At 42.7% G+C, this 12,514-nt stretch overlaps 1 protein-coding gene across 1 annotated transcript; it reads right to left on the bottom strand.

Annotated features, from left to right (window-relative positions):
* Positions 1-1,109: 1,109 nt before the first annotated feature.
* On the bottom strand, positions 1,110-6,781 carry MYCN (MYCN proto-oncogene, bHLH transcription factor). Its single transcript, XM_029595928.1, has 3 exons — positions 6,600-6,781; positions 4,959-5,704; positions 1,110-2,695 (listed from the first exon to the last, which is right to left on the bottom strand). The coding sequence occupies exons 2-3, from the start codon at positions 5,608-5,610 to the stop codon at positions 2,106-2,108; spliced, it is 1,242 nt and encodes a 413-aa protein (XP_029451788.1). The 5' UTR covers positions 5,611-5,704; positions 6,600-6,781; the 3' UTR covers positions 1,110-2,105.
* Between the last annotated feature and the right edge of the window lie 5,733 nt (positions 6,782-12,514).

The following is a 12,514-nucleotide window of genomic DNA, read 5'->3' as shown; positions in this document are numbered from 1 at the left end:
ATAGCATCCAGAACCGAGACATGGATTCCTGGCAGAATTTTGAAACAAGTCCTAATAAAACATAGAATATGATGGCAGATAAAGAAGCAAAGCACATCTAGCCTGTTCAGTTTTCTTTCTGCTGCATAGACCTCACTTGGATCTCTGGTTTACTCTTCATATCTTTGCAAATAAATCTGTGCTTATCCCAGATTCTGTTGGAACCTGTTACTGATTTTGTCTCGATCCCCTACCTTGGGAGGCAAGCTCCTTGCATCTGCTACCCTTTCTGTCAAGAGGTAAATATATTTTATTTCAAAAAAATGTATATTTCCATCTATATCTCTGACTAGATTTTATATCTATGTATAGATACACACATACATTAAAAAAAAGACAGAAAAAGAAAAGCCAAAAAGGAAGCAAAAGAGAGGCAGACACATGGAGATTTTGATAATGCTAAATAGTACTGCAGATTGAATCTGAAAATGTTGTTTATTTATAAGCAAAAATGTACAAGTTAAGCGTTAAAGGATTTAAGTATACTCCCTGAGTGGTTTGCAAAGAACCCCTTTAATGTACAGGCAAACTTTTAACAATTTGTTTTTAAATTGAACTTCTAATTGGAGTTAGCTGATGGCTCCATCTGAACACGGAGAGGCTGAGCCAGGCCTGGTTCTATCCCATTACAACTATGGAAGTATAATATTACTTTTTAGAAACTGGACATGCAGGACCATAGGTGCAATGGGGAACAACTAAGATTAGTTCTATTTTGTGCTCGATAACATGGCACCAGCTAGAAATCCTACTTTAAAATGTCTTTTAACTATTCGTTGACCTACCCTGGGGTAAAGTCTGTCTGGCTAGAGCACATTGTGATGTCATCAGGCACTGTCACTGCTCAGTGCCTTGAAAAGGAGACTGAGGCAAAGTCACCTGATCCCAAAGGACAAATCACAATTCTCAGTTCCTCTTGGCCACGGTTTAAAAGTGCTAGAGCAGCAGGAGCAAAAATGGAAGCGACAAAGTCCCTGGAGATATTTTTTTTTAGTAAACCCCTGATAACCTTCAAGGACAATGACATCAACACAGGAAGTGCTACAAAGCTTACACACAAACCAAAAGCGCATCATTTAACTGCTATTTATTTTCATAAACATGAGGTATTTCAAAAGTGCTATAAAGATGCAGCACTAAAAATGTACATCGTTTAAAAAAATATTAAAACACAGAACTTTGCAGTTACCAAGTTCTATGCACCAAAAAACATTAACAAATACATTAACAGGAAGAAACAGGCTAGGAAAAAGGCATATATAGTAAATTTCTTTACAAAAGTTTTCTTAGTTCAAAAAAGTGATAAAGTAATATCTACTCAAAACTTTCACAACTCATTTTCATACGAAAATATAAGTATCAAATTTAGTTATGTATCAGCATCATACTAAAGTATACAGGCAGTGTAAGAATTAGTACAGTACATAACAGAGATTAACAATATATTTGTATACAAAAACATGCCCCTCAAACATTGAGGTATTACAGTACTTAGGTATATGAACTTCCAGTCAAAATCTGGCAGCTGTAGCTACCTCTCATAACCCAGGACATGTACAAAAGTCAAGTGTATAAATGGTATATACAGAAATTTCCCCAGAGGTACAAAAATGGTAACCTCCAAGTAACATCTGTTTGGGAACATAAGCACCTTTTAAAAAAGGAATGAATTCTTTAAAAATCTCAACTCAATGTCATCAGCAGCTAAAAATGCTCGCAACATTTCAAGAACATCTAAAAAGGTGTTATGAAGATTAAAAAAAAAAACAAAACAAAAAGAAAAAAGAAAACAAAAAAAAAAGCCACCTCATCTTGTAAAGGGTAATTCACTTTCTTCATTTTCACTAGTCAGGCCATTCAACGCCTTGCACAATAAAAAAAAAAAACAAAACAAACAAAAAAAAAAAAAAAACCAGCCAGTTCTCAACCTGGATAAAACAGTTTATCAACTATAGAGGGGACTGGATTGAAAGTAAACCAACATTCGTAACGTCAAAAAACACAATTTTTTCTGAAAGAATCAAAATGTGCAAAGTGGCAGTGAGAAAGTCCGTGTCAGACATTGCTTAGCAAGTCCGCGCATGCTCCAGTTTCTTTACCAGCCGCTGCTGCCTGGCTTGCAATTTCTCCTTCTCCAGCAATAATTTGTGCTCCTCGACCTTGAGGGAGTGGACATACTCTGTGGCTTTTTTCAGGATGACAACTTTTGCAGCTTTCTCATTCTTCACCAGTTCTGGCACGTGGTCCCTCAGGGTGAGGAAGCTGGACCTCAGATCGTTGCGTCGCTGGCGTTCCAAGATGTTATGGTTGCGCCTGCGCTCGCTATCCTCCGAGTCGGAGCTCCGAGGGCTCAAGCTCTTGGTCTTTGGTGGGATCATGCTTTTAACCAGACGGGGCACGTCATTTTTCAGTTTTTTCTGGGGTGGCATGTCTTCGCTTTCCCCGTAGGAGGAAGGGGCGGCGTAGTTGTGCTGCTGGTGGATAGGGGCACAGCGTTTCAGAATCAATTCATTTTGCTGTGACCTCACAGAGGCGGCATTCTTGTGGCGTACGGTAATGGTGAACGTCGTAACGGGCTTATGGGAAGAGGCGCGTCGTTTCTCCACCGTTACCACATCAATTTCCTCCTCATCCTCATCTTCATCTTCCTCATCATCTAGAGGAATCAATGGGGGAGGGGGGAGGGGGAATGAGCAGAGAGGAAGAGAAAAAAAAATCAAAGTCACTCCAATCAGTTAAACAAACCTGCAATATATATACACATATAAAAATTATCATGATTTAGTGTACTCAAAGCTGAGATAAAATAGGTACCTCTGGGCAAAAAAAGCTGCTTAGTTAAAATATCCTTAGCTAAATTGCTAAACTATGTAATAACTGTGCCACACATGAGGGTTTTAACATTCACTCTAATTAAAAACATTAGTGTGTATATATATATATATATATATATATATACACACACACACAGTAAAGTGATACAGAGCTGGCTGGAGACAATCTCCCATCTTGTTGTCACTGCAGTGTGATTGTGTCAGAAGGCCTGTAGATAGAGAAGCCCAATAAAAGATACTACCATTCACATGGGGCGCTCTCATTACCAACAGGTAAGAACCTTTATGATGCAGTAAAGGAGAAAACCATAAGAATGGCTTTGTGTGTGGAAGGATTATCAGAATATCATCAATGGGCATGATACAATCAAACATGAAAACAAACATCACATATTGCTATTGTAATGCAACCTGTAATTTGCTGGCCTGTGTACATATATATTTTTTTCTCTCAGGCAACTTCATGAGCAGTTAATTTTTGCCCTGATCTGGTAAAAGAGGCCTGGCTCTCAAAGGATGACCATAAATGTATGAAGTTAGTCCAATATAAAAAGTTGTGACCTACACAAATAGTTTGTTAATCTTTATTTTTATAGAATATAATCACATAAGGCAAGTGTAGCAGACAGATCTTAGAAATAGCCCCACTTATCCTAAGTTCCATGGATCTAATAAACAGCAAGCTTATAGCAACATGCTGCCCACATCTGTGTCACACACTGAGCAACGGAGGGAAGAACTATTTAATAGGGCTTCTCAAAGCTGTCCTGGTGACCCCACAGCATGCTGGGTTTTCAGCACTTCTATAATGAATATGGATGAGATGAATGTGCATAGACAGGAGATCCAATGTATGCAAATGTATCTCATGCATATCCACTGTGGATATCCTGAAAACCAGACTGACTGTGAGGTCAGCGGGTCAAGTTTGGAAAGTCCTCTGCTAAGAGAGCCCGCAGTAAATCTGAGGCACTGAGACTGTATCCAACAAGCCACAGGATTAACAGTGAGATTCATTTCTGTAATGGTGTATGTGAAAGAAACCCTTTTGAAAACACTAACCCAATGGGGAAATCCGCCTTGCACTTTCCTCTTAACTATTAACTGGTGCACAAAATCAAAATACATGGTATGCATGAGTTAAGAGGAACAGAAAAGGAGACAATTGCTGGATTCATTCTAAATCAAAATGTGAGACTGTTCCAGTCTATAGGTCCCTTTAAGCCAGGGTTTTGGTTTGCTTCCAAGAAGACAGCTGTTGGGAGGAAGTACTTCCTCATTCAAAGCTGTCAAGGCGCAGACATTAAAGGGCCAGCAAGCCTTTAGAAACAGGAGGCTTATCAAGTTTACCAGACGGTCATATGGATCTACTTACCGGCATAGGTAAAATTGCTAATGATCGATTTATTTTATAGCAATGGAATATATACATTTAGGGCCTGATTCAATTAGACATTTTACTCTGTCTACATCTAAGGGAGAAGATCCTGATGAATCGGACCCTTAATGTATTTTTGCATTATTTATTTTCCTAGCCTACAGTGTGAACCAGTCTTTTTGCATGTACTGCACAGAAAAGCTTCCTAGCAAATGCCTCCCAGACTACATACTAAGCAGGACGTCAGCGACTTTTCCTAAAAGTTTATTTGGTTGAAAAACTTGTACAGAAAAATAATTGCAATGCGCCCTACGCCCCTTCTGAAGGCCACCTGGATTTAATCTCCACAGGGACGAAATCTTTAATTCGTAGCCCATTTCGCAAGCTATACAATTCGCTAAGAAAAGTGGCGAGCATCTGTCGACAGGGACTCGCATGATGGGATTAGCCAGGAGACCACACCGCAGCGCCGTCTGTTTCCCCCCACCCCCCTCAAATAGAGTCTCCCGACTCCAAGGAGCCTTTCAGCGAGACAGAGAACCCGGGCCACGCCTGCTGCCCCCTGCCGGCAAGCCAGCACGGGGCGACTCACTGACATCAAAAAGCATTCGGGGGAAAGGAAAAAAAGCAACTGAAAGGGACAAAGACACACACATGACCAAGAGTGAACGCGATCGGTGGTGAACGATGAGGAGAGCCATATTTACCGGAATCGCTGGGACTGTCGTCTCCGGAGCTGCAGTTGCCGCTGTTTACCGAGGCAGGTCTCGGGGTGGCAGCGGAGGTTGCTGCTGCTTCTCCCCCGGCTCCGGCGGGCAGCCCCTGCCCGTCCCTGCCCTTGTGGATCGGGAAAGGGAAGACCACGGCCGGATCCACGCAGTCGGCCACGGAGTTGTTCAGCTCGGATTCACCGGCGGTGGAGACGGCACCGGCGGGGCTCCCCGGGCTGGGCTTGCCCAGCTTCTCGCTGACCGCCCTCTCCAGCTTCTCGCGGGCCGAGAATCCGCTCCACATGCAATCCTGGATGATGATGGACTTGAGGTTCCACTCCATGAAGCCGGCACCCAGTAGCTCCCCCCCGGCCCCTTCCGCCCCCAGCAGGTCCGCCTCGGGCGGTAGCAGCAGTAGCTCAGACGCCCAGTCCAGGTCGTCGGCCGCCCGGGCGCCCGGCTCCCCCTGCAGCCCGGCCCGGCTCGGGGAGAGGGGCGGCGTGGGCAGCAGCTCAAACTTCTTCCAGATGTCCTCCCCAGGCGGAGCCGAGTCGGGCCCGCAAAAATAAAAATCGTCTTCGTCCGGGTAGAAGCAGGGCTGAAAGGAGTCAAACTCCAGGTCTGGGTTTTTATTCACCACCCCCGGCATTCTTGGATGTATATTGTTTCCCTAAAATGTATATGTAGGGGTTTCCCCCTCTCTCTTTATATTACTTCCACCGAAAAGTCCCCAAGATCAGAAGCTAAAATAAATGAAAATAAAAAGTTAGTCATCAGAAACAGTATTACAAAGCTTCTCTATATTAAGTAAAAAAAATAAAAAAAAATTTACAAATCAGAAAAATTAAGTTTAGCTTTTGGGTCAGTATCTGAAACTGCAAAAAGTAGCACCAAAGACGGACTCGTTTGCAACCGATTCTTCGTTTGGAACTTTTGCGAATTGCAATTTGTTTACTTGGGCAGATCGTTATTTACACAGATGGAACAAAAAACAAATCCCAATTGCTCCGTTTTCGATCGACCAGAATTAACATTTATTCGGTTACTTGCCTTATAAAAGAACCCATACCAGCAGCAATGGAGTTACATCATACATTTAAAATGTCTTTGGGCTGCCGTTCCCAAAAAATATTTCTCCTCCTGTAGTAACAGACCTCTGTATTAAAAACCAGCTGACGTTATAGCATTAAAAAAAAAAAAAACACATAAAAATGTCTCATCTCCGCGAAACACAGATATCAGCGCATTCCACCTCGGCTTGATTTGCTGCCAAATGGCACCGATAGCAGAGCAAAAGTGTGTGGACTTTCATCTGGCGGCTGCCAGTTTCAAATTTAAAATGTAAATGCCAGATCTAAAACGCGCATGTATTTAAAAAAAAAAAAATAGTAGTAGAAATAACAATAATAAAATCCCCAGAATACACTTCTAAATCTGCTGTCATTTTTCTCGCATCGGTGCAAACAGCACAGATCTTAGCTTTTATTATTATTATTTCTATTTCAATAATCAAATTGCAGAAGAACAAAATTCAGTGCACCCATCCGTGCCTCCTGCTAGATCGCACTTCTATTGTGTGCACGTCTCGTCTTGCCTGTCTCTGCTCTCAGCGCCGCCAGTAGCCTCGCCAGCTCTCACCTCCCGCTGTTGTCAGCCCGCCGGCCGGCAGGCCCGCCCCGCTCAGTGCAAGCAGCAGCACCGCGAGGCCGCCTCCGCGCGCTCGCACTCAGTTCCCAGCTGCCAGACTGTCACTGACCAGCCCCAGCAGCGATCGCATATTATTAACTAAAAACCTGACACCCCGGGGGAGGCAGAAGGAAAGCGCCGGCTGGAAGAGAGAGGGGGGGGGGGGGAGGGGAGGGTGCCGCAGACCAGCCCAAGCCCCGCCTCATTTACTTCCATAAAAAGCAGGGGCGGTGCCACGGCTTTCGCGCCAAAACCGGGCAGCCTTTATTCTGGGCTAAGGGGAGGACTTGACTTGATGTGAATGTGAAAAGAAAAATAATAATAAAAGCCACCGTCCAGCCTTAGCACTTTCAGGGGGAGGGGCAGATGTGCTAAGCGGTTTTCCCATACACACAAAATGAAAAAAATACGTTGTAGTACACGATTTGAACTTACAGTTTGAAAAGCGAGGTGGGGCAATCAAATATATTTCTTGTTTTTTGCTGTTGTTGTTGTTGCAATTATAAGGGTTTCAAATTGCAGCAGTAATCTCCGGAATCTTGCAGTTATTTTGCATAAAGGGTGGGTGTTTGCCAATCATATCCTGCAGCCCCCAAGACTCAATGTGTATGTATGTGTGTGTGTGTGTGTGTCTGCGCGCGCGCGCCCCATTCACCTCCCGGCAGCAGATGTGCCGGATGAAAGTTGGTGATCTGCGAAAGGAAGTCATTATTTAGCCTTTAATCAGACTATTTGATTAACCGAGGATTTATTTATTTAATGTGCTAATAAAACGAGGGAGGAGGATGGATGTGCAGCCGCAGTACCCCAGAAGCACAAAACTGCCAGGGGCAGAGAGATCCAGAATGGGGTTTATAAATAAGTAGTCGACCCCCGCTGTAGCTTCCTCGCTGCTTTCCTCTGCTGAAAGCGACACCTTGCGGACAAGCGATGGAGTTCACTTACATACACAGTAACAAAAGCACAAAAGATAACATTTTCCAACTGAAACATGCAGATAGTATTCCAGAGACGCCTAGCTGTGCATCAGCTTCGAGGCAAAAGGAACGCGTTTTGTTGTTGTTATTTGAATCTGTGGTTATATGAATATAGTTAAAAAATATTTGACTGCTATGAGATCATTCTTCTTTTTCTGGGAGGTAACTTGCAGATCTTCCCAAACGATTATTCTTTTACAGTCATTACAGGGGAGTTACTGATTGGTCTTGTGGAAGGATTACTCACGTTGTTAGTCTCTCGTTCAAAATCGATTACAGTCCTGTCTGCCCCTGTTGATCTTTCAGGCCTTTAGGTTACTTTGCTATTTTTCCTCACTGCGAAGCTTAGCTCTATGATGAAGCATTTAATACACTATAATGTTACTGTTATAGCCTGTGATGCTTCATTTATTTAAAAAAAAAAAAAAAGTGCCTTGTTAACAGCCCTTTATTTCTTTGACAGGGATGAGTTTATGTCCATGGATCATCTTTGTACCTTTTTTTCTGACGAGAACCAAAGCACAGGGAATGATTATGACACATCCGCTCGGACAGCGCTGTCATCATTTGAAAGCTCTCGTGTAGGGCATTTTAAAGGTGAATGAGAGACACCCCCTTAACCTAGTGCTGTCAATTTTTTTGTCAGGGGGACTTTTTTTTTGTAGGATAGATCAGAAGAACAGTGAGCATTGTATACCCAATAAGAGACAGCTCACAGTTTGGTTTATGCCTGGTGGGGGGGGGGGAAGGAGAGAGAAGGATTATACTACTAGAGAACAAGGGACAATGTTGAACATCCAATGATCAGAGTTCTGGATAATATTCTTGTAAGCAGTCCTTGGTGTTTCTCTGCATATAACTCTTCCCGTGCTCTCCGGCCACGCCCCCTGTGTGGAGGCAGAGCAGTCAAAGTGTTGCAATAGAGCTCAGCCAATCAGCGGCGAGCTTGCAAATCGGAGCGCTGGGCGCCCTAGCGAGACAACTGCAGGTGGTCCGACCGAGTCTTAGCCAGTTTGTTCTTTCACTGGAGAAAAGGGGTAAACAAAGCCCACTCCAAAACCCACTGTGGCCAGTCAAGCAGCATATCTTATCCAAATCGTCTTGTACATGGTAGTTTGTTAATTTTTTAGGTTGATTTGTAAAACAAACATCCTCTTTTTAAAATGTATTCACGTGGAAAGATCACAGCCAAACATCTGTATCTTTAGATCTACAGAGAATGCCTATTGCTTAAAATGAGTGAAGTTTTATTATTATTATTATTATTATTATTATTATTATTATTATTATTATTTAATCAGGGTAGTAACCATGAGAGAATCCAGGTACTTTCCAAAATAATTGAAATAGCACAACAGTGCTCCTAATATTTCTAACATTAATTTCCTAAGTTAAAGGTATAATTTACTGACAGAATACAAGTAAAGATTGCTCCCCGCAAAGTGAGTCTTTTTACTTTGCAAAGAGGACGAAGTGTCTTCAATGTCACAATTAAACTTGCAATGACTAATTTATGCTAGAATATACAACTTGTGGATTCAGTGTAACAGAATAAGTCAGCATTAACAACTTCAGTCCTGACACTTTAACCCTTCTTTTTTTTCCGACAGAGTCCCCATCTCTTTTGGAATTAAATTCAAACTTCTTAGATTCTACCAGCCTACTCTTTATTCCAGCTTTCCTCTTCATGTTCCTCCCATCCTTTTATGTCTCTTAGACCCTTTTGTTTCCTTAGCACTCTCCTACCTCCAGGCTTTTTCTCTGACTGAACCTTACCCCTGAAATTTGCTTCCCCTCTGGTCATCACACCCCTTCACGCTCCAACTTTAAATCCTGCCTCAAATACATTTCTTTCACACACTGTTGTCCCCAAGGCACAGATCCCTTCTTTGCTCCTACTTTGCTGCAACTATTGCTAAATGTTCCCTGCTCTTTGTTTCCCTCCATGTGTGCCTTGTCTGTCACTATTCTCTTCACTTCAGCTAAGTCCCCGTGACCTGTGACCTTCTGGGTCCATCCTGTTGTATGTCTCATTTATTTTATGTGCCTCGTATATCTTTCTGAATTCTATACACATGCACAGTGGCAATAATTTAGAAATAATAACTTTGTGCTTTAAGTGGTACACTAAAAAAACATTTATAATGCCATTTTCATAAATTAAAACACAGTGCATAAAACAGCATGTATAAACTCTGAGGCTAGTTAATAGTTTTGTTTGGTAAGCCCTATTATTTCAATAGGAACAGTAAAATATGTGCTGAATTCAGCGACTTGCCATGCCAGCTTTACTCCACTCGGTGAGATGCTCTTTGTTTTTGTAAATGGACTTACCTGGGGCTCTTGGAAGCCCCTGAGAGACCCCTCCAGCACATCATTGGCTGAATTGGAAAAAGACCGGAGAGTTCTAATGGCCATACTAGTCCTGGAGAAAACCAGGCTTTTTGAAGGTGGTGATACCTTTTTCTTGGTCCATTGTATAAATGATTTGAAGATAATGCACCATTCAGGTCTCTTGTGCAGCAGCATGGATGGAGCAGGTTTATGCTGAGCCAGTGGATGGTATTATTACCTGCAATCTACAAGGAAATTCTTATCCAGTGCTTGTCTGTTCCCAGCAAGAGATCAAGTTGCAAAAGAGAGAAAAAAACCCACAAGCTTGTCTTACTATTCCAGTTTAGCTCAGAGATTTTAAGCAGTATCTGATGGAGGGATATGAGGCATTGTTTTCCTACTACACCTTAGGGCTTTGTGGAAAAGAAGAGGGAAGATCTCTTTTTGTGACCTGTGAAAGTACTATAATAATGTTCTCTTCAATAGATACAGGCTTCCCTTTCCCAGCAGTCTTTGGAATATAGACCCATTCCTCTTGTCTTGATTAGCAAAAGGGAAGGTCTGGTTCTGAGTCCTCTATTTCCTTACTGTGCTTCTTAAAATCAGAATATCTAGGCAGTCAACCACTGAACAAAATAACTTCTGCTGGAAGTATCAGTTCATGCTATATGACAAATACTATATTATTAGTCATACAATCTAGTTATTGTTTCCCTTGAAATCTTCACTCCAAACATGTATTTCCATTTCAGATTTAATTACTCACATTTCCAAATTCAAGCTCAAGGCAAGTTACAAAGTTAGGTAGAGCAGATATTTCCCTGCCCCAGAGGGCTTACAATCTAAGGGTCTCACTAAAGTGTGGTATTTTTCCCAATACTGCAGGATTCACAAAATGGCAAGCCCCTACTACACCAGTAGGGCTAAAGATGTAAGTTCTGGATGGGGTCCGGAGGGTGGGGGATGAGGGTCCTGGCTTCGGGGGCCAGAATTTGTACTTGATGGGGAGGGGAGGGGCCTGATCAGGAGCTTAAATAATCTTTTTACTTTTTTTTTTCTTACTACAGCCACCTCCAGGGGTGGCAGAGGTTGGGTGGGGGTGGGACAGGGTTCAATGGAGATCCCTGGGGTACTTTTCCCTTAACGTTCATGAGAGAGAGATGTTACTCAGAGCTAGTTGAATCCTTTAAGCTTAGGCCCTGAGAGTATTGGGATGTGCATTAGCATCCCGATGGTCCGGAGGGGAAGTTAGCTACAACTCGAGTTATAGTAACTTCCAATCAAATAACTCAGCTTGCAATTTTTGAGGCAAGCCGTGTTATTTGAAATATTGTTTATGTTATTAATAGGATGATTAGCATGCATACCAGCTCATTCTAATACACACAGTGCCGGCAGCAGAATAACACATTATTCCTGTGTTAGGCTATTTATCGTGTGGTAAATGGCCTAATGCGGCTTTGTGAATGAGCCCCTAAGTTTGTACCTAAGGCAATAGAAGATCAAGTGACTTGAAGTAATAATTGAAACTTGACTTACCTACCTGTGTAGCAAGCTACTAAAACCCAGGTTCCTTCCCCCATGAGTTCATCATGTGTTGTAGCCTGACAATGTGAATCGAGCTGGATCTGGATCTGTGTAATGTGTTTTGGACCTGCAAAAAAGGGTTTTTCATCCCTGCAGAGACTGCAAGCCACCACAGCCAATGTGTGCTCTCCTGTGAATGACAAATGTTCTGCAAGAATCAGCATCCAGTACTCACAGTGTTAGCAAGTTGGGAAAAAGGCTGTGTTAGCAAGTTGGGAAAAAGGCCCAGAGAACAGCACTACATAGCTAGCAGAGGAAGAAGCCTAAGGAATGCTGGGAGACATTTAAGGAAGAAAAGGCACAATTTGGCTGGCTCGGTGTGTGTGTGTGGGGGGGGGGGGGGGGGCGCAGATGGCTAGGAGTTGGAGCCAGGAGCCAGGAAGAGAGGAGTGCATCTGGCAGCCTTGCAATCGGTTCTTCTGAAGAGCTAATTATTGAAAGGGAGAAACAGAAGTCTGTCATCCGAGGAATTAGAGAGATAGATAGCTGTTCTTGCTTCACAGCTGAGCTAAATGTAAAATCCCAACAAGGGGCAAAGGAGTCAATAGATGAGAAACTGAGAGTCTTTCTTTCCAGAGATATCCAGGCCCAGGACCACATGGCTGGGTCACCCTGCTAAGAGAGTGAGTTAATGTAAACTTTGCACAGAGAGCATTTGTCCTTAAATTCGTATCTCATCTTAATTGCTTCAGCTTTTCAGCCAAAGTCAAGCATAAACCCATGCTGGGAAAGAAAAACTGGTGGACCATGGTCTTTCTGTAAGAGACTGAACCCAGACCAACTGTTTAGTACCATGTAAACCATTTGGGGAAGCTCCCCAGGAGAGAGAGACCTTTCACAAACTGCAGTGCTCTTCTATTTGCTTTGTCATCTAGCCAGCTCCATCATCAAGAGAGACTTCTTCATTTACTTGATTGTCTTTTTCCACACAATTTTATGTTTGGGTCAGGGTGCACCCATTACAAACTG

Source organism: Rhinatrema bivittatum, chromosome 3, assembly GCF_901001135.1.
Source record: "Rhinatrema bivittatum chromosome 3, aRhiBiv1.1, whole genome shotgun sequence".
Classification (NCBI taxonomy): Eukaryota; Metazoa; Chordata; class Amphibia; order Gymnophiona; family Rhinatrematidae; genus Rhinatrema; species Rhinatrema bivittatum.
This window is presented reverse-complemented; position numbering and strand designations above follow the sequence as displayed.

What these genes read in the sequence shown, in the direction of transcription:
- MYCN (XM_029595928.1), bottom strand. Translation starts at nt 5,610, where the DNA reads ATGCCGGGGGTGGTGAATAAAAACCCAGACCTGGAGTTTGACTCCTTT. An exon ending in CGACAGTCCCAGCGATTCCG is followed by an intron (nt 2,696 to 4,958) that starts GTAAATATGGCT and finishes TGATTCCTCTAG; the next exon opens with ATGATGAGGAAGATGAAGAT.